We start from the raw sequence: 23,896 nt of genomic DNA, 5'->3' as shown, positions 1-23,896 counted from the left end.
TGCCCAGTCCACAGTAACAGGACAAGTTCTTCCAATTCTCTGTAAATGTTCCCAGAGAGTATCACAACCATTCTCACATGACATTTGCACCTTGAAGAATAATGGTTGACCATATTCCTAGATCAAACATCAGAATATCTCACATGACCATATTCATAGATCAAACATCAGAAAGTCTCAATGACCATACTCCAAGATCAAACACCATAATCTCTCACATGGCCATACTCTTCCTTGGGTACAACATCAGAAACTCTCACATGACAGTACTCCTACAGCAAACTTCAGAATGTCTCACATGACCATAGTTCTCGGTCAAACACCAGAATCTCTCACATGACATTGACAATTTATCATTGACTACTATTACGATCAATTATACACATTACTAGTCACTTGGGGTTGATGTGAAAACTATACACCTTCTGTACAATCTTTCAATTTGTCTTAAAATTTGTAACAATTGTCAAAAACATTCAATTTATCATATCAATCAATGAAACATTGTCATGGTTACATACTGGAAAATGTATTCAAGACATGTATTGTGAAATGTTTGTAATACTTTATTACATTCTTTAAAAAATATGCTAGTGGTAACACATTCTAGTTTTGATTACATAAATTTCTTTAAAACTATAAATTATTATTTCAAGACACATTGTTGGTATATGGTAAAGGAACCATTCAAGCATTCCTCTTTTCCGCAAAACACAAACACCAAACTTATATCACAATTTGGTTAAAATGTAGGAGATTAGGTAATGGTAAAACTTGTAATCATCCATTTTAAGTTTGTCCGGAAAACTAGGCACACATAGTGTATGGTGAGGAAAGCAATACAAGCACCATCCACTTTGTCAAGATCACATACTAGCAATCTATTAATAATATATAAGGAGAAATTTTCAAATGTGTTTTAGTTGGACGGATAGTGGTACTTCAGGTTCAGTGATTTCAAATATCGCAAAGTGAATTCAAATATCAAACAGCAAATGAGAATTGAACTGCTGTCATGGTATCGTGAGATATAAATGTCAAACCTAGGGAACAAATAAAATGAAATCTTCAAACAATCAAGAAAGTTGTTATTGACACAAAAAACTCTACATTAATACATAAATGAACCCTTCATTGCACTGACTGAAAAAAATGTAAAAAGTTGGCTTCCAAACAAAATGTTCTACACCACTGCATTACGGTGGAGTCTCATCATCTTTTGGCAAAAGTTATTTCAGCACATAATTTGTATGTGCTCCTGAACAGTTGGCAAATAAGGTTGGATCAGATTTCATCACATTTAATAGTTACCTGGCTCTGATTTCAAGGAATTTGTTTTACATTCTTGTATTACAGCACTATTTTCTGTTAGGTCAGAGTGTGCTGCAATGCATGCCCAGTTCTCCCCTAATTAATGTATTTAGCTGACAGGTAAAATGCATACGTGTGTTCCCTAAAAATAAGGAAGCGTTTCACTGGACGATTTTGGCAGAAATATGCACATACTATTTATATAAATTCTTGAGTAATACATTGTTGTATTTACCTGCAAGATATTGAAACTGACATGATATGATACGTGTGTTGATATTTTAATTTTCTACAAAAATATGATTTTAATGGAGCACATCATGCAACCATCGACAAGTGATTTCTCTCCGCTGTCAATGGTACAACCTTGTGATCCAGTTTTGTATTTCATATCATAAAGTTATTTATTCTAACCAATAAACTAGGTGACAACATTTTCTGGTAAATAGATAAACACAAAATGGTACAAAAGAGCACACTCCTCATTTAAATTTGAATCTTGACAATCCTTATTACTGGTTGTAGCACTCTATGGTGATTCCAGTTGTTGTAAGTTGCTTATTTTCTGATTCCCGGATGCACTTCCTGAGTGGATGTTACCTCTGTGGTTACATTTTGGCTTATATTACACTTGAATTAACATTTTCATCAGTACACTATGGAAAAACATGTCGACCTATATAATAAATTCAAAACAGTTTGCATAAATCAGGGGTACTGTCAGGTGACAACAACGCCCCATCCCTTCTCCGTCTTCTGAGTAGAAGATATGCATGATTGTACATGCACACTGTGTACAGTATACATGTCACTATATGGGGAGATGTGATGTGTCCTAGAACAGGCAACAGGACAATTAGGTTTGTCCTGGGTAGATTTAAACTTTTCGTTCAAATAGTCCTATGAACTCTGGAAGCCAACTACAAACTATGCTTTGGGGAAAATTTATCACTAGCACAGATCTGTAATGAACGTGGCAATTTTCACAAAATAAAACACTACAAATCAATCAAGTAATGCTACACATCACGGTTCAAGTTTAACAAAATTTACTGTAACAAAATATTTCAGTAAGTTGGAAAAAGCTAGTATCCTTCAACTGTACACAGTAGATCGATAGGTTGTCAAATAGCCTGGGGGTTAGATTTAATGTGTACCAACTCCCATCTGTTGTGAACAAGTATGACTTGATTGGCTATGAATATAAATATGTTTCTCATTCATTCATATTCTGAACAATTTCAACCATACACGTTCATCAAGTTCCTATTGTGTGATGATCATATTTCATGATGTTTTTTTGAACTGTCCCAAGAAAAATGTAAATGAAAAGATGGACCTTCCTCTGTGACGACTGTTGTGATGCTGCTATGAAACCATTTGATTGGTGTTTAACCTTGTGCAGTCTCATTTTCTTTTTCATATTTGCTGTGACATTGAAGCTTTCCTGTTTCTGCATCCATGCACTCACTACTTGGGTTTCAAATGGAAAACGTACTTTGTCAAAATAGATAATATTGACTGCACATGAATAAGCTTTAAGAGAATAATCAATCGAAGGTGTTCCATCTTAAAGGTATCACTTGTGTTGTCTAGGCAACAGTATGTCGTCATGGTAATCACAGCCTATAGTGTGTTCAAATTGTTATTTCTTTAAATACAAAAAAAATTGATTTTCGAATTTCTAATGTACGTGTAACAAAGAGATTCATATAACAATGTGAGTTTTAAATATGTCATGTTTTTTCTCTTTAAAAACGAAAAACATGATGTGTTAAATTAATATCATTTAATATAATATATAAAATAATTCTGAATCTAGACACTAGCACAAAATCCTCAAAGTATTCTCATTTGGCAATTTAGTATCACACTGCCCAAAATTAATTTGGCGATTTAGTATCACACTGCCCAAAATTAATTTGGCATTAAAGCTTATTTATTAAGTCTTCTCTAAAAAAAAATAAATCAGACTTTCTATTGATCACAAATTGATTATTTTTATTAAATATGATAGTGATAAGATAAGTCTTTTGTACACTACTTGCATAGTTAATATTCACACTGATACTGTCAGTAGAGAGAGCACACTAATAAACACATGGCCTAGTACTGACTTCAATGTCATATCAAAATCCCTATTCTTCTATCCGTCATCTGTGACTGATTCTTCATTTTCAGCTGTTTCACCATGATGTTTTTCCATGTCATCAATTTGTGACACAAGCTGAGAATGTTCTTCCAACAACTGCTGCAGTTCAGTCTGTTTCCTGTTGGCCGTCTCCTAGGAAACCGTGAAAAAAGGGAAGAAGACTGTTAGCATGTTAGCTAGGGAAAACTCATCACTTTAAATTACCTTCTAGATTGCTTGTCCACCAATGCACACTTCCCTACCATTTAGCTTTATGCGATCTTCTCTTTATCTAGAATTCTTGATAGTTTCGCAAAAAAAAATCATAATTTGCCTATTATCACTGAAGACATATGTTGATCAGTACTTTTGTAAGAACTGGAGATATGATAATGCAAAATAACACTGCACAATAGATGAACCAATAGAGATAACAAGAGAGCTCATTTCATAACAGGAAAACATATAAATCCTCTGAAGTACTAAATGTCTTAGGTTCATTATTACTGTCTTTTTGTGTGGAGCTTGAACCAGGTAGTAATCTTCAGCAAACACAAATATATAAAATAGTCACTAAAAAAGCACCTACATACACTTTGGCAATGGCAATATTAAAATCATTACAATGGGTCAGTAATTTGGTTTTTGTTACACAGTGTTTTGACATCAGCTCTAACTACATATATTTTGTGTAATCACTGAAGTCTCAATTTGTTTTATGTTGCAGCTTACAAGGGGAATCTTTCCAGAGAAAGTGTACTAAAATACTGAAGATGCTTAGAAAGAAGATGATTTACTGCTCTAAAATGCCATTCCTAAAGGTATTTCAAATAGGTAGGTATTACTAAATGTAGAGTATTTCTTATACCTGGTAAGTACATAGAATATGCTATATAGTACCACTACCGAAACTATGGTATAATGTATGCCAAAATGTCATTTTTTATCAAATTTACCTTCACTACATTGAGCATAGCGAAACTCTGGCATAAAATAACAATCTATTGGTCAAAAATAAAGCAAAATCAAAAACTAACATCATTTGATAAATTGTTTTCTGTATGCTTGTTATGCTTCATAGATGATGGCTTGTTAAGTGACATAGCTCAATTTGCGATATTCACAAAAATGCATTTCCTATTTGCCGGGTGGTCTTGTAGTAAGGACTTAGATCTGCACTTTAGGGTTGCCGAATAAAGCTTAAAGGTGATGAGTAATTCTGTTTGGGCACCGGTTAGGGTTAGGCAACGTTCGGTCGCTTTTGAAGTGAGCAGAACAGCCTAAGGGGTCTAGCAGATACTAATTTGCCAATAGCATTTACAATATATGTACAGAAAAATTCATGTTACTGCATTGTATTACTGTATTGTTGAAGGAAGCAAATTTTCGGTAATTGATTTGGTTAAAGTAAACAAGAAGATGTATTCTTGCAACACTCCAATCAAGTGCTGTCATATGTGTGATATTCATCATATTTTCATTGAACATCACAAAACACATATCTACTTTCACCCCTACAGTACTAGACAATGACGTTTGGCCCCTTCATCACCCCCACAGATAACTGGAGGCTGCATTTCTGAAAAAACTTTTGAGAAATGTGACCACATTTGTTAACTTGAATTTCTAGGCTATTGGTTTTTTTATGTCAGTGTAAAATTATGAGAACAATAGTTCTTGAAATTAATGTGAGAACAAAGCAAAGTATTGTCTGATCTTTCATATGACTGCTTGTCCATGACAACATGACAATGCAGGAGAAAATGTGGATTATCACTGATTAGTCGATAACTTTCCGAGACAGTGGGTGCTCTCATTTGCATACATTATTACCATATGTACCAATATTCTATAAAGTAATGATTTTCTCTTCTACGATGCCCACAATTACAACATCACGTTTTAATCAAAAGTGTAAGGTCCTTTGATCTTCATCTACTAATTATGTGTACAGTGGTGTGCTCAGAATTATATTCAAGGATATAACATATAATATTAGACTAATACAACATCTGAAAGGGCGTGAGCATACTCATTTACAGACATTATTACCATTTGTACATGTGCAGTTTTTGTATTCTGGTGTCTGTGAATGTGACTCTAGTAGCCATACTGTTATGGGAGGATGAGATATTTTTAGAGATGTACTATAGATACTGTTCTGGGAGTAGGAGAGAGGACTCTTACGGACGTATTGATAAAATATGGTAATGAATGTACATATATGTAGACAATAGGTACTAATTGCACAGAGTTTAATATTGAAACATTTTGGACGCATCCAGAAAATATGGTCAAACACGTATCAAGGTTGCACATAATTTTGGGGTTATTCACCAAATTTGGACAAGCATATATCAAGATTGTAGGCATTATTAAATACTGATCCCATTTTGATAAGATATCGATGTAAGTCTCAAATGAGAGCCAATATTTTGACTTTTAAGAAATTATCTTGTGCACAAATCATATATTTTGTAGTCTAGAGGCTATCAATGGCTTCAAATCTCAAGATCTTATCTCTACCCTGTCTAGCTTAATGAGAAATTATGAACCAAAAGTTGTTTGTGCAAATGAATAAACCTCTAACTGTAAAAATGATGTATAAGAAGCATCCTGATATCACAAAAAATATACCACATTTGGACATTACGTAACTGCCACCAATAGCCACTAACTTATCATTATTGGGCAGAATTCTGTGATTGATTAACAAAGACATGATGTTAATGACTGTGTGGCTGGCTTCCTTTGAATTTGAAATTTCATCTCAGTTCCTCATTGACTGAGACATGGGAAGAGATTGAAAGCCACAGATAGCCTCAAGACTATATATTTTGAATCACCACACTCTTCCTTGTATATTAAAGTTCAGCCACTGACATTGTCAATTTAAATACCATTAATTAGATGGAACCTATGATGCATGATTGTTATGTGGCCTACTTGGGGTATTAGCGTGACTGCGTGAAAGTTCAGCCGAAAATATCAACAGTACGAGTGCAAATACCCTACTACCGACATTGACACTCACGCATCATGGAGTTCTGCAGTGTATATGTTTTTAGCTAAAGAGCAACTTTTGTAAAAATTATAACTGAATTGATGTGATTTTGTGGCATGAGTAATTGTGCGTTCACTTGTATACAGGTACATGTATGCAATAATGATTTAGGTACTGCACTGCAAGTACCAACACTGTATACACATTCACCCATGCAAATAATCAATGGTTGATACAGTCTGCATTAACAAAAAAAAAATAGTGTTTACAATTTTGGACTTTGCTGAAAGGATTTGAGCCCAAGCATATTTTTACGAATAATCATTATAAAGCAACTATATTATTATTATACATTACCACAAGTACAATTGAGATATTAAAAGAAGATTGCTATTAGAAATAGGTGATTAGTATTGATAGCCAAGGGAGACAAAGATGTGTTATGACGTGCAGAGAAGTATAATAGCATTACCATATATGGTATAACAACAAGTTTTCAATGCAGGTGACATTTTGCTATTTTAAGTGATAACCCTTAATACCCATTAATTTAAATTATAGAATCAGTTTCTTGTACTTGAATATATTATTTACAGTTTCCATACTGAATTTCACTTTATGGAATATTTCTCATCTAACAATGTAACTACGGTAAAATTTCTTTTATGTAAATGTTTTAGAAGGAACGGAGGTCTAACTGCCACTATTAGCATCTATGTCATCAATCAAGACAGCCTGTGGGCTGACAGTGGTTATAAAATACAATCAAATACACTAAAGCCTTACACAGTTATTGGCGTAATTCTGGTCGATTTCATGTTACAGAGAATTTAGTGAATTGTCTAAAGGGAACTGTGATTGGCAGATGTCAATATGCAAGGCTGAAGCTGATAAATGTAAGTTTTAAACTTTCTTGGATTATCACATCATGAAAATCACTCCCCATGATGATGCGAGATATATCGTTACACATAACAGCAATTATCAGAACATCATCATGTGTCTGTCATCTGCCCTATATTATCCAAATTGCCATATTTACTTTACATGCTTCAAGTACAGGTGTTTATATTAAAGGGACATGGTCTGCAACTTTTGCGTATTTCTTTGCATTTTTGTTTCCTTTTTAAAGGTTACTTATATTATACCACTTACTGTAACTTGTCTAAACAGCGGTTAGTCACTGGCAAACCTGTACGCAATAAACTGCTGTGATACGATATCTGATTAAATGGTACGTTTTTTTAATCGACCCCTGACCCCGTTCAAACCAGTAACGTCGATGTTCAAACGCGAGAATTTGACCCGGTCACCTAACGGTTTTGGTTTGAACGCAATTATGCGCATGCGCACTCACTACGACCTCTTCAACATGGCGGACACCAACAGTACAGATGCAAGGTCGTCCAACTCTTACGGATTCAGCCAGGAAACGAAGGAAAACAAAATCGTCCATCGGCAAAATAAATATATTTGGACAGATCGACCGCTGGAAAGCACTGAAAGAAGCAAATTCGCTACAATTTCACTGGAAAGTCGCGGAGTTTCTAAGTTTTAGACTGGTAAGTAAGTACATACGCATTTCCTATCTGTGAATGACACATGAACAGCTGAGTTGTGTTTACATTCGTGTATTGATGCATTTGTTGAAATTTAGCGAGTATATCACTCACATGCAAGAGTATTTTAGAATTGAAATCTTTAACGCAGATACAGTGAATAGTTGTTTGTTTGTGACACCACATTTACGTTTATGACATTGGCGAAAAAGCATGAATATTTGTTTGTTTGTGACACCATATTTATGTTTATGACATTGGCGAAAGCATGGCGCTATAACGCTCGTATACTTTTAGTAGTAGTTATAGTACGACTAAAATACACACAGCTGCAAACCTGTGATGTTTTGTCTTTGTAAAATGATGACCGGTTGTTTATGTAACTACTAATTGTGGTAAAATTGGTGACAGGCTGTCCAAACCACAATGGACAATACTGCATTCTCACAGTTGTATGTACGGTAGAGTTGATGTTCCATCTTGCTAGTATAGCTTGTAAGAATGATAAAGACAACAACCACCATTGTAGTGTACTATTCTTATGTTGATCATAGTACAATACTATAGCATACATTGATGTCTTATATGAACAATAACTTTGAGTTTTAGAAATACAAAAAATGTAGTATTACATATTAGTGCACCAATATTTTGCTATCACTACAGTTTTTAATACTCCAAAACTCAAATTCTGGAAGAAGGTAATTTTGGTGTGTTTACTTGACACCACTCTAGAGCTACACGTAAATGTTAGTTTTGAAAATTACGAGTCTAACGTTGGTATATGTGCTTATTTTCCTTCCCTAAACATTTCAATATTTTCTGTTTTTTGGGGTTTTGTTTTTCTAAATGTCTAATGTATTATTGTGAATGTTTCCAATTTTACACAGGTACTATGATCATCAACCCAGTAAAGGCAGAGTACTTGCTGAGGGAAAAGATACATCACAGCCAGTAGCCAGTACTTCCCAAGCTACTACAGGAAGAGTTGGCCAATTTCAACAGATCAAGTATGTATAGAGAATATGAATCATAATTTTGATTTTAAATTATTACACAAACTATTCTGCCATTTATTATCTAACCATTATTCTATGCATAAAACTGAAAGTTACAACCATGTAGTTTAATAAAACCATGCACAGTTTTTAATAACTGTATGAACAGTATGTTTATTGTATTCAGAAGCAACCAGCAATATATTGTAAAGTGAGGAAAACATTTCTTTACATGTAATTTAATGTTTTATTTTTATCAATCACATTTTATAAATATTGCTGACTCGGATATCTTACTAACTTTTTGTATTTACACAAAGCTATGGCACTCAGAACATTAGAGTAAATACAATGTAATATTGAATTTGTTTTTACATTTTTGCAAATCATGTACAGTTTCTTTCAAACCATATTGATATCTTTTTATCATTGTTAATGTGTACATTATACTCTACATTTTAAAAAAATAGACATATTTCATTTTTGAATTGGCTTCCAACAATATTACTATTATTATAGTGTGTGCATTTTGTGCTCATTGTAGAAGTGGACACACAGTGCCTCAAACATCAACACAACAACTGGTCACTGAGGTGAAGGTGTGCAGATGTTGGGTCAAATGAGTGGTCCAGATGTGTCTAAATTTTTATCAATGGAATCTGATAGGTAAGATTTCTAGTTATACATAACATATGACATACAAATGTACAATGTATTGTTGTCAAATATTTCTGTTGCTTTCCCATGTTACCAATAACAGACCACTTTGTCCAAAATATCACTGGCATGAACAGTTATCAGACTTAATATTCTTAGTAATTTACTAGCCATGTTGTGGGTTTGCATTTAGCAAGAAGGCAGTTTAGACGTGTATGTGGGCATTAAAAAAATTCTGGCTGTTACATGTATTCTTAATATGACTATTTGGATCAAGTCATACATGTAGCTGTGAACACGACTACAGGTTGACCAATGTTTGTTGCATCATTGAACATTTGGTTTTCTTTCCTTCACAGGGGTTCTATCATGTCAGGAATTAATGTGTTATATCAGAAATCACCTGTAGTAGTACAGTTGTGAATCCTCCATCAAGAATGTACACCTGACTGCAACTTCCTCCCAGTCACAGGCACAAAGTGAAAGGTACATAATTTATGATGATCAATTGCATTTCATATCGTACATATGTGGAAATACATGTACATTGTAGATACTGGTAAAATACATACAAATGGTAATGATTATTTTAACATTCATAGCGAACATGAACATGTTATATTTATTGGTCATACAACGTGGATGTGCTTCTTTGTATTTTTACCCTGTTCCTCATGTCTCACAAATTCTGTATTTTACCTACAGCACCTGTCGAACACAAAAGTGCAAGTGCAAGATTATGTCAGAATCATTCATTGATCCATTTGAGGAAGTACTCACATGATTGCTTACCACATGATGTACAAGCTTGCGTTACATCAGATTCATTGCAGATTACATGGTTATACTTGCCAAATAGTTTGTTGTGTCTAGTTGTACATACAAAGAACTGGTACTAGGAATGTGTCATTATGTTACATATCTGTTTTATTTCATTTATCACTAACAGGTTTGAAACATGCTGAGAGTAATGACTTAGAAGAGTCCGGTGAAGAAGATTCAGACTAGTATGAACCAAGCTTCAATATAACTATGCTGTGAGTATATGTACATTGTATGAAATTTATTTTTGAAATGATATTGACAGTGTACATGTACATACAGTGATGTGGTGGAGTAGAGTGAATGTATTTGTTACTGCGTAGGGGGCAGTGAGCATGTAATTTATCGATTGATCAATCAGTTGATTGATTATTATTTGGTTGAATGATTAATCAATTGAATGATCAATCTTTGTGGTGCAATATGACTTATTTTATGTTGGATATTGATCAATTCACTCATTGAGTTTTGTGGCGATATAAAACTCACTACAATTCTGCCAATGCGTTTTCGGAGACAAATGTGGACACGTAGGAGATTTTGAGGTAGTCTACAAAGATATCATGATGAGACGACGCATCGATTAGCTGAACAATCTAGACTGCATCATTATTTTCGACATGTTTTGATGCGTTTTAAGAGTCACAGTTCAAGATCAGACGCCTTCTTACTATCCATGATTGCTTGTGTTACTTCTGATGACCAGTTCACTCCTCTTGTTGCGGCCATGTTTGCGAATGACTATCTTAAATTCTTAGTCGCTAGGCTCATGGGTCACTTTGACAATGGTAACAAGGTCAACATATACTGTAGGGGAGGGTGTCATCTGAGACAAGGTATGCTTTCACACTGCCTTTGGCACCTTCTTCAACTGTTTGTCTAGTGTGATAATCTCCCAGAAGATGAGAGATAAAGCAAACTGTTAATGTGAGTGATCTCTCACCAATTATGAAATTAATGGTGTTTTAATTTAGATCAGAGGAGAAAAATGGATATGGCATCTTTATTTAGTCAATAAAGAGAGAATTACATACAACTGAAAGAGAGAAAAGCAGATAGGAAAAGAGAACTAAATGAGTGACTTGATCAATATCACACAAAATAATTTTTATTGCACCACAAAAATTGATCATTCAATCGATCAATCATTCAACCAAATAATAAATCAATCAATAAAACGATCGATCAGTCGATCTATGGATCAAACAATTACATGTTCGCTGCACCTGTGGTTAGTGTTAGAGGGTGATTCACACGATAAATAATAATTGTCAATATTTTGTAGGGATGATGGACATATAGAGCCAGATGATGAAGATGCTGATGTTGATATTGACAGTAAGTGACAATAAAGATGAAAGTCTTGACAATACTAATAACACAAGTCAAGTTCAAGGAATTCAACATGTTCAAAGTGATGAGGACAAAGATTCTTTGCTCAGTGATACTATGTGCCTTGTGTATCTGAAGCAGTTACTCAGCTCAAGCCAGAGTTTCCTCGGTGTGCACAATAGCTGACTGCAATGGTGAAATCAATATTTCTAATGAATTCGTTGATTCTGCCTTATACTTGAAGTGGGTGAGTATATTGGAGGAATGACAACCATGTAATATTCATGGTGATCTATATTTCAATCACCGATATGATGTTGACTTGGGTTTTGATACTACACCATCCTAATATACTGGAGTGCTTTAAGAAATTGAAAGGTATGAATGAAACCTATCACATTCTCAATATGTGTATAGGACAGATACCAATGATCAAAGTGTACATACTTTTGGCATTTTACCAATCTTTGTTAGAACCATGGAAATGAATGTATTTTTGAAAAAGATCACAAGTGGTTTTGTTTCAGTTTTGAAAGCAGAATTCCTATTGAGGTACATCAGGCACTGTACTCTATTCAGTAGTCAAATCACCCTACTAACGTTGATATAGTCCTTGTGTTTATGCTGTGATCGCATGCTTGACTTCATCCCTACTGACGTAGATATAATCATTGTGTTTAGGTTGTGATCACATGCTTGAATTCATCCCAAAATTGTAAAAAATATTGTGTTTAGCATTACTGTAACACGCTTGATAGGAAAGTATTGAATAATCATGTGTTCTAGCTATCATTACTAGTTAAACCTTTGATGCTATTTTCAAGTTATTGACTGTGTCAATTTTAGACCATTATTGCATGCTCCATAAGCAAACAAAGAAATAAAATTAAATTGTATGTTTTCTGTGTACCATGTACCAATAAGTACAGCTAAAATGATGTAGGCTTGGTGTTTCACTCATGTGAAATAACTGTTAAATGCACACCCTCAGACAGCTTGTAATGTAAAAGAAATAATTACATAGGTGCTGTGCAGTGTGATGTAGAAGTAGTCAAGTTGAAATGTAGATTATCAGTTAGAAAATAAACAACTGCAGCCATTAAAAACCATCAAGTCCATGTGTAATGTTTTCACTAGAAGCCTGCTTTTACTACACTGTGAAAGAATAGCAATACTAAGGAACCTACTGTGTTTGTTGTCTCTGTTATTGTTAGTCTAGAGTTTAACTATGTCTAGTTCTGTATCAAAAACATAATTTTCTATGAGTGAATCACCAAGCCTACATTATTTTAGCTGTAAATCAATGTGATATAACAAAGCCAATAAAGGTTGTTGTGTGGTTTCTTATTCTCACAGAAATGTCAAGCTGAACATGTTGAGTATGCATGGTGCTCACAACCAATTTTGAATAGGCACTTCCATAGTGGAGACCTTATATACTGTTCTGTGTATTTGTTTTCAGGACAACTTCAGACCTGGAGTCTTTTCACCAACATACATTGAATGATTGATGTATGCATCTAAGTGCTCAGCAAATACACCACCTGTTTACAGGGCAAGAAACTTGCTTGCAGCTCTAGATCACAATGTACATGTTGACAGAGATTTACTGAGGACAAGGGAAGGAGTGATTCGGTAACAATAAATAGTTCTCTTTTAATATAAACATATATACATGTATCAGAAATATACTTAGTACATATTAGGTAAATCATGTCAAAGGAAGAACATTGGATGAAGTCTAATCTGGTACAATATTTCAATACAAAAATTATCCAGTGTAGTTAACCACTAAGACAGAAATATAGAGTCTCATCAATGTCAAAAAGTGTATTCAAAATGATAATGTCAAACACTGAACAGTGCATGAATAAAAAAAAACTTCAATCATTCACTTACACATGCACGCACACACACACACACACACACACACACACACACACACACACTACTATAATGAACATAGATTATAACACTATTTGACCAAGCAGCATAGTTTGCCTATCACAAGCTGTGCTAAACTACCCACTTGTGATGAGTTTTTCTGTTGAAATGTACAAGTCTATCATGTAATCACTATAATAAAAAAATGTCAATCACGTAAATTTGGCTACACTCAAACATGGCTTTCTACTTGACACAACACCAAGTATGCACAGAGTTAACATTTTTCTAAGTGAAGCTGTTAGGTTTTTTTTTTTGTGTGTGTGGGTGTGGGTGTGTGGGTGTGTGTGTGTAATATGTGTAGTAGAATAACTAAGGCAATGATCAAATCTGTTATAATAATCACCAGGGAGGGAAAGATTTGTAGATATGTTTTGAACAGCTGGTGAAAGGCAAACTCGGAAGGCTGAGAGATTTGTGTTGAATGATACACCAAATTATAGTAGCATGCCTGCAGCACTGAGTCTGCAACTTTAGTAACTCCTATCTACTGTCCTGCTAGTAATACTATGTGTATGAGTAAAAGTAAGCTGATGGGGGGGGGGGGGGATTATATGACAAGCATACAGGTATGTATTTTTGTAATGTTATTTGTTTAGGTGTGGCTAATAGAATAAACTGTAAATAGCACAAGCAGGATAGTAGACACTAGCAAAATTGTAAATCAAGTGCCATACACAGGCTAAAACTGCATTAACATGAATGCTTATTGTAACAACAAATTTTGTCTCTTTTCCTGTATTATGAATTTTAGCCACCACAGAGTATTCCAAAAAAAAAAAAGAGTTGTAGATGGGCTATCACACCTCTCAAAGTGGAGAAAACATACCCACATTTGCTTGCCTTGAAGAAACTAATAGTGGACACAAGACTACTTGACTGACAAGGAATGAAGCGAAGGAAGGAACTGGAAGCCAGTGACCCTAGATGACTGTCAAGAAATCTTGCTCCCATATCTCCACCCCCAACAGCATCATTGGTTGAAGTGCAAGTGTTGAGACGACCTTGATTCACTATGCATTCACTGAAGTCTGGATGGTCTAAATCCAGTGTATGTTAAGAATGGGTCAGGGTATCTGTCCCTTATCACCCAGACACAACAGCTTGGAACAACAACATGGTTGCCAACCCCTAGTCTACCATGTTGCCAAAGAACAAAATTTGTGCAAGCAGCATGCTGTTGGCATCATTGTTATCTTCAACATCATCTACTGCAAAAATTCTTGTCGCCATCTTCTGCTATTGCCAGAACAGCCTCATTTGGTACAAGAAAATTAAAGTCCTGTAAAGGAAGAGGAAAAAAATAGGTTTTTTTAGTTTATATGGAGGACAATGTCTAAAATCATGAGTTATATGGTATGAAATAGGACATTTTGAAAGGAAGAATAGTGCAGTTCTTTTGATTTTCAACTTTATAGCAATAAGTGAATCCATCCATAATGCTGCATATACTTCATGTACATGTACATGTTTATTTGTTACATTTAATACATTTATGCAAACTTTGGTTTGTGTAATCTTCATAAACCATTCAATTGATCCAGTTTGATTTGTTTAGATGTGTTATTTTGGTTGAATCACAGTTCAAATGTTATCATCTGCTGTCATTTGTGATGTAACCAGAGACTACTATTCATTTGTCATTACAGTTACTTTTAAATGACAGGATTTCATGAACTTGAAGGTACTTCTAATTTAGCATGATTGCGAAAAGGTGCATGGCTGTCATGCAGCATTCAAAGGGACACGGCCGCTCACAATATGATAATAATTTTTAGGAAGTGAGGCCCAAATTTTTTCTGATGTCTTGTCAGTATTTTCTAGGGTGTACTGCAATGGGCCGTACCATGTATCATCACGATATGATTACGAACAGGTTGTGACATCACAGGACATACTAAGGGAGCCATCAGTAGGGTAGGGCCAAAGGAATCAGGGGGTGGGTCACATTTTACAAACCTGTTCTTGGGGGTCATATTTTGGATAGTAATGTTTAGGGGAGGGTCACATTTTACAATCTGTAGTTTTGTGACCAAATTTAAGATTCAATGATTGTCAATTTGTTTTGTGTTTTGAGATGTAAAAGTGAGATGAACACTCATCATTTACTTTTACGAGTCTTTTACATGCCAAAGTACAAATACATATAATGTAAGAAAATTGTGTATAAAATGATGCATTTTATTGATTGTACCATCTCACCTTATCACTCACAATGCAAAAAGCACTGGCAACTATGACAGTGTTGTTACATATGGTAACTTTGTGATCACCAATATTAGTGCTCTCAGAACTGATACCACAAAATTAGTGTTGAATCAAAGCTTTTGTATTGCTTAATCTTTCGTATGAGTGCTTGAGCATGACAATATGATAGTTCAAAAGAAAACAACAAGGATCATGGGACGAGTTGATATCTGTCCAAAAACAGAGTCTGTCCGAAAACTGCAACAGTGAGTGTATACATATAATGGGAAGATTGATTAACATTCAGTTTATGGAATTATCATGGGGAGGGTCATGTTTTACAAAATGGGACAAAGGGGAGGGTCACTTTTTACAAATGGGGGGAGGGGGGTCATGTTTTACTTAACAGATCATGTGTGATTTCCTCTGGCCCTTCACCCTGTCAATACTGAAGGCTCCCTAATTTGGGAAGCTTGTATGTACAGATCCTTAATAAGCTTTACCACTCCACCTTGTTTCACATTTCTTTGGACAGGTACAAACAGCCCATATGGTAGTAGTACAGTGCTAACAAGATGTCGGTGAAAATGTGGGATTTGCTTCTAAGAAATATTGTTACTGTATGTAGAAATTTCCATTAGATACTAATGAATCCAGAGTTCATGAACATCTATGCTCAAATGTAGCATAGTCTTCATAAATTGTGAATGTGTGTTTGTCTCTCTTGATATCAGAATAGTTGTTTCCTGTTGCATTGTATGCATGGTTCCTAATCTAATTCAAGGCCTTGATAACTTATGACTTACAGTAAAAAACTTGGATATCACATTGAGAATGTACATTTACTTTCGTTTCAATTTTATTGTCACTAGAGGTCCACGGTGGAGGTCATACTACAAATATTGAAATAGTGCTTGTAGCTGATTAACAACCTGTAATACTAAAACTGTAAACAACACAGAATAGTAAATGTAGATCGAGATGAAAACATCACTAACTGTAACTGAAATGTTTTTTTTTATTGGACAGCCCACGATTAGAAATCAGTAATATTGTTTTCATCAAAGCAGTACAGTATTAGGTTGAAATTGTGATGTCATTGGATAACTACAATTGTAACAACAGATTATTTGGTTTAGATTTATAGTGTGTGTACAGATACTGTATGTTTCACCACCTGTGATTGTATAGTGGTCATTAGGGTGGACAATATCATTAGGAAGTCATTACATCTAACAAAAATATGGACAACAAACATTTCAGAAGCTGCTAGTGCAGCTTTGAAAGAAGCGTTTGTGAGATGTGAATAATGTCATGTTCATTCTGTGGTCAGCTATTAAATATATATGTACTCATAGACCCTTGAGGTTCTATGATGTACTATTGTTAAAATGAACATATGTTCTTACTTCCATTCTTTGTTGTCTGTCTTGTAATTGGTTGTCAATATCACCAATGGTAGGCATACTACCTTCCCTAACCCTACCCTGTTACCCCTTCCTGTCATTCTGCATACAGCACCCTCTTCCAAACCACTAAAACTAGCCTGAAGAAAGAAAAGTAGCACTTACATACATACATACATACATACATACATACACACACACACACACACACACAAATACATACATACATACATACATACATACATACATACATACATACATACATGTTGTGTATGTGTAATAATAATGTTCTTATATAGTGCTTTCCCACTCCATGCTCAAAGTGCTTTAATTATTATCCCTGGCTCGGAAACGGCACAGCGGCCCTTTAGTCTTCCTCAACTCCCTGGGGAGCATACAATCCATTGCAGCCATTTAAGCACATAGGATTAAAGCCTTCACATTGCAACCTACATCCCACCAGGTCCCCGGTTATACAGTTGGTTTGACTGAGGCACAGTCATGGTTCAAATTTTGCCCAAGGACTTTAGCCACTCAAAAATAAACAGCAGGCAGCAACAGGGCTCGAACCTGCAATCTGTAGATTTCAAGCCACGCTAACCATTCACCCATCATGACTCCACAAAGTGTGTTTGTGTATATGTGTGAGTCTATGGGGGGGGGGGGGGGCATGGAAAAATAAAGTACTTGCAGGGGGGCATCAATTTTTCCCAAGTTTTTGTGGGGGGGGGGGGGCTTGAAAAAAATACACAAGGAAAAGTGGAAATCCTCTGGGGTCCCCCTTGAAGTAAAATCTGGACACTCCCTTATGTACTTTATTACATGTATTTACTTGAAAATAATGAAACAATACATATATTTTGCATACATTTGATAATGGACAGATTAAAGGAAAATAAAACAAAAAACATTTGGAATCGTATGGGACCTATCAATGAGTATCATGACACACATTGGGGAAATAACCAATACTATGCACAAAAATTGCAGCCAAAAAAGTTGCATTCTTGCACAATTTATTTCAAATGGAAGTTTCCTGAAAAAACAATTGTATTTGTAAATTCTGGTTCGATTTGTCGGCAAAAGTAATGCTTTCTGCTCGTTACATGTCCCAAATAACTTTGACCTTCACACAACGCAATTGTTTTTGTACTTTGATGGCCATAAAACTTGGTTTGTGCAAACAAATCACCAGTTTATTAGATCTAGAGCCCATGCCATCACGATGTCACACACAATAAAGATTTTACTATTTGCACAAATCGTCTACATATTCTCATCAAGCGATGACACATTTACAGATTTGCAATATGTGGTGGAAAGATCTCGAAAACACTGGTTAGAAACACGTGTATTTGTTTATATACTTACATCTGACATGGCTGGGTCACGTTCCGATCCTGGGCCGGCCGGGCATAGGTCACCGAGCTAGGTCACCGCATAAATTACTTCTGCGCATGCTCATTACATGTGGTTGTCAGGTGATCGATTCTGAACGTTTTGAATCATGGCGGGTCATACATATTCTGCCGTGGGGTCAACTCAAACTTTATCGCTCAGAAACAACGCCGGAAGATGAATTTTCATACAATTCACGTCATGTATCCTTTTTACACTTGTACTAGAGTAGTTTTGTGTAAGTATTTAATGTGCATCGAAATAATGTAAAAGCATTCAGTTGCAGACCAAGTAACTTTAATATTAATGCAGTTATCAAAACTGTATATAGCCAAATTGCTAATGTGTGTCAGGAATGGAGTCAAGCACACTTGAAATACTAGCTTGTCTCAAGTCTTTGTTGATAACATTTCAATGTACTATTACTAATTCATTTAAATGATAAATTATACTAATTCATTTATTATGAAAGTCAGGAAATAAAGTGATGTGTACAAATGGAAGTACAGTAGCTGACAGTTGTGTGGGTTTTGGTTGAAACCAGTCCATGCACAGCAGAGGTATACATGAAGACTTTGAACATTTTGACTATGAAGATAGAGGTCAAAGTTCAAGGTCACATATGAAAGTGCTGCATGGATATCATGGGTATAGGCACTCAAATGCAGTCTATATCTGGTAAGCTTCCAGAGTTACAGAGCAAATTTGAATTTTTATGTATTAAAGTATGGCCGCCATACAAATATTAACAAAGTAATGCGCATATGTGGACAACTGTATCTGACATTTGTACCAAGTTTGGTTGAAATCGGTCATAAATGTCAGAGATATACATGTACACTTTAATAATATTATACCTATTTGACCTTGAATATGAAGGTCATTGGTCAAAGTCTCATTAGAAAGCTTGCTATTGATAACTGGGTATAGGCTTGAATAAAGTCTATCTATCAATAAGCTTGCAATGTTTATGGGCAAAATGTGAATTTTTATGAAAATATGGCCACCATTTAGCTGCTATTGCAAAGGTCATGAAATAAAATGAAGTACATATGCTGCTGTCAATTGTATCTGACATTTGTTGAACGTTTCATTAAAATTGACCTATCCTATACATGTTTTAGCAAGTGAACAGCGAAACGCAGGAAATAATGTACTGTAGTAGCAACCCATCTGGCTTTGCCTATTGGGGCTAATTATTTATAAAGATCAGAGGTAGTGGGGGATGGAACTTGGTATATTAAAATATATGCTTCGTAAAAATGTCCCTGAGCACTAGTCTCAAAGAATTAGAAGTAGAGGCATTATTATCTCAATGGGAAGAGTAAAGATGAGGCAAATGATCTTTAATGTATATTATTATTATTGAGTACATCTGATGTTAGTATAATTCCTGCCTTCTACATATATAGAGAGATAATTATTGTTATTGGACGTGTGAACTTTTCAAATCAGTAAACCCAGTATGGAAACTGTAAGGTACCCTTATAACTAATTCACTTACGATGTACTCAGCCAGTTGTTCATCAGAAGAGTGAGAGTTTTGAGAAACCCCTTTGTCAGTTTGACCTGCAGAAAGCACAGTGAATGACAGACAAAGATGAAAAACAAACGTTTAAAGTACATAGAAACACACCAAGTTGAAAACAAACACTCTGTTTCAAGTCACTGCAGGACTTTTTGTCATACTTAATAAGTCCATATTTCTGGTATCAAGATATCAAAGAACTGGCTTCGCCAAAAATTTGCATGTATGTGATTTTCTAGAAGGAAATCATAAATATATTCATGCTATGCAAATATTTGGCACCCTTTGTGATCATGAAATTGTGCTCAACTGTCTCACATGTCCACTTGACAGTAATGAATATTTATCGAAATAGATACAAATTGGAAAGTAATTTTGATTTGATTAGTTTGCAAGGCAACAAAATTTGATAAATTTCTCGCAGTTTAATAAGATAACCTGTAGTGACTTGACAGAGTTCAAGTGAACAGACATAATCCTGAAAGTAGAATTTCAAGTCAAATGGAGTGAAAACAGTCTGTAGAAAAGATTATTAAAGTCATCCATAATCCTTGTCCCATATCACCTGTAGTATAAAGACACCAATGTCAAGGATGTCCTTTGACAATAAGAATTAGATATGAATTTTTTGCATGCTCACATCTTAACTGTCATGAAAAATCAAGATATGGAGAAATGATTTTTTTTAACTCTTAGTTTTTGATAATTTAAGTGATAAAAAAAAGTTGTAACTGGGGCATTTTTGTGCCATAGTCACTTACTATTGATGTCGTAAATCCTGTTCTCATTGAATATTCCTAGTGGCAAACTTTGTGCACATGCTCATATTGTGTGACAGCATATACATGAAAATCTATATATTGTTTGGTGAGGAAATTTCAATCATATTTACAATATCAAGTTTGGCAGAACATGTGTACAATATCTCTACACACTAATTTATTTAATGAAATATATGATACAACATTACTCCAGACACTCACAGTCTTAGAGATTAACGACTGTATCACAGTTAGAATATTAATCCACATTTGGAATTTATGAAATCATGGGTTCTGTAATCTTCCTCTATGACGTTCAAACTATCAAGTTATATCAGAAAAGTGCCTGGACAGGAAGCTATACATCAAATAGGTAAAAGGTAGTGACATATGGCCATAAATTTTGTGAAGAAGGAAGGGTCTTTATTACTTTGTGATATTGACATAGAAATATTTACTAAACATGATTGACCGTGGATCAGACCTCACTGTTGATTGTGACTAGTGATCACCATACAACTACGTCATAAAGTGGGAGAATTTACCTATTGGCTAAATCAATTAAGGAAATAGACAGCAAAAACCAAGACTGGAAATATCACACAGATTTATCTCAATCCATTCTACAGATTATAATAAACTGCTTTGAATCCTTTTCACTTGAGGCTAAATAAAATGGTTGACATTTTCTGTCTCTATGTTATAATTAGATTAGAAGGAGTAGATCTGTGAAATGGAAATACCTAGAATCACAGACTTTCATCTGTATGTTAAACCATGGTAAGAGGTAGGTAGTGTTTACTGACCTGTTTCAGTGGGAGTATCGTCAATCACAACAGGCTGACTTTCACCATCATCGTTTTCCACTGCAATTAGAATAATGGGTTGTGGAAGATTTGCACTAGGAGCTGCTGTTTCAGCATTTTTATTTTCATTCTCTGATAAAGTTTCCTGACTTTTCACTGCTGAACTTTCAGAGGGACCTTTCCCAGAATCCTCTGCTATTGAGTTATCAACTTTGGCATTTGACCCTTGTTCCTGATCATTTGAGTCTGTTTTCTCAACAATGGGTCCTTCATTTTCACCAGTCTCTTGCACCTGTTCATTTCTATCTTCACTTTTTAATATATTTTCATTTTTATCTGTGCTTTCTTCATATTTTAGATTTTCACTTTTGTCGGTGGCATCTTCTAAATTATAGTTATCATTTTCATTTTGTTTAGAAGAGTTGTTGGTTTCTTCCAGAGGTTCCTCTTCTACCAGTTGTGGGGTTGATGCTCTTGAATCTGGTTGCATGTGATCAACGGAAGGAAGAGACACCTGAATGCTGCCTGAGATAGACATCTTATCATGATCTTCTTGCAGGGGATCCTTATAGGTTGATGAGGCTCCTATACACAAAATAAAAAATCCATGAAAATTAATGTCCAGTGAATTATTTTACTTCATCATCCTCTGTGGAGTTGCCATTAAAACGAAATACCACACTGTAAAAGAGAGCATTCATTACTTTAACAAACACAGCAGTCACTACAAACTCACTATTTGGAAAGTTCAGCAAAGATAAAAGGGGAACATAGATAATTCAAAGACTATGCAGCATCTCAGGAAACACTGTGAAAATGGAAGTTCCTTCTACCACATCATGTAAAGAAATGTGAATAGATGCTGTTCTGTACATTGCGAGGGTGGGTGTTTTGGGAGAAAATGGATTCATCCAATGGGATTCATTATGGAAACCTACTCCCACATGACTTAATCCACATCTTATCCTGAATCGGTGACAGCTCACTGTCTTTCTCTGCAAATGCTGGTAAGTAATCCATCACAGAAAATAAAGAATCGTTTGAACTTAAAATTACTGAGAATAACAGTGCATTGTTGCAACACTATAAACAAATATAATTTCATGTTTATTAAAGTGCTATTTAAGGACATCAAATATGGTATGAGTGTATACCATATGTATGTTGACGGATGCCTGTTTAGATGCCTGTTCTGATCCATGGTATGAGTGTATATACCATATGTATGTTGACGGATGCCTGTTCTGATCCAATGCATTCCAGTTGTATAGATACAACTCCAATAAAAGGACTGCCTCAAGAGAATTGCCTAGCACTTGCTAGAATGTTTCATCTGCATAGTCATTGGAGCAATTTTTGCAATTCATTGTTTAGTACTTTTGATAACTTGTGTGCAAAACCAGAATATAGTAACATAAACTGAGATAGAATATAACATTGTTTCAAGTTCATAACAGGGATGAGCCTTTTCAGTGTCAAGGAATGTTAGCCTATAGGCCTAATTAGTACAAAGCATGGCGCCAGACAATGCATGTCAGCAGCATCTTTGACCTGATAGCAGTGCTTAGCATATACAAATGTATGTCAGAATGTATGCATTTATGCCAGGTGTGGTTGAAATAAAGTAGTAATTTAAGTATAAAGAACACAGATAAATATATACAACAGTCTAGAGAGTTGATGCTGTACAAGACACCAGTCCCTTGAGACAACTTGTATAGCATAACGTAAATCGGTAGGGAATAGTCTCCTTACACAGTTTAATATTTAATGTCCCTACAAGCATCAAACAATTTAACTTCTCAATTACAACAAAAAAGATATTTTTTTGGTCGAGATTCAGTTCATTTCAGTCTCAGATTACATTGATGAATTCAAATGTGTAATCAAATATATTGGATTTCTATATGTGAATATATTCCATTGGGATATCCTTGCATATCAAATCAGCTTACAGCATTAGAAACATTATTACAGAGTAATAAAGTCTTAATGACAAAGTGGATTTTTCTGTAATGCATATTATTTTGTCTAAAATAACCAATTTTGACG

At 34.9% G+C, this 23,896-nt stretch overlaps 1 protein-coding gene across 2 annotated transcripts in view; it reads right to left on the bottom strand.

Annotated features, from left to right (window-relative positions):
* Positions 1-241: 241 nt before the first annotated feature.
* Positions 242-23,896, bottom strand: part of LOC144453578 (uncharacterized) — a 55,126-nt gene continuing 31,471 nt past the window's right edge. For both annotated transcript variants that reach the window (XM_078144898.1, XM_078144899.1), the window contains 3 exons: positions 21,845-22,429; positions 20,254-20,318; positions 242-3,595 (listed from right to left, as the gene is read on the bottom strand). In XM_078144898.1, coding sequence (XP_078001024.1) covers positions 3,458-3,595; positions 20,254-20,318; positions 21,845-22,429 — 788 coding nt within the window. In that variant the 3' untranslated portion in view covers positions 242-3,457. The remainder of the gene's footprint in view (positions 3,596-20,253; positions 20,319-21,844; positions 22,430-23,896) is intronic.

The sequence above is a fragment of the Glandiceps talaboti genome, chromosome 2 (assembly GCF_964340395.1).
Source record: "Glandiceps talaboti chromosome 2, keGlaTala1.1, whole genome shotgun sequence".
In the NCBI taxonomy this organism is placed as follows: domain Eukaryota; kingdom Metazoa; phylum Hemichordata; class Enteropneusta; family Spengelidae; genus Glandiceps; species Glandiceps talaboti.
This window is presented reverse-complemented; position numbering and strand designations above follow the sequence as displayed.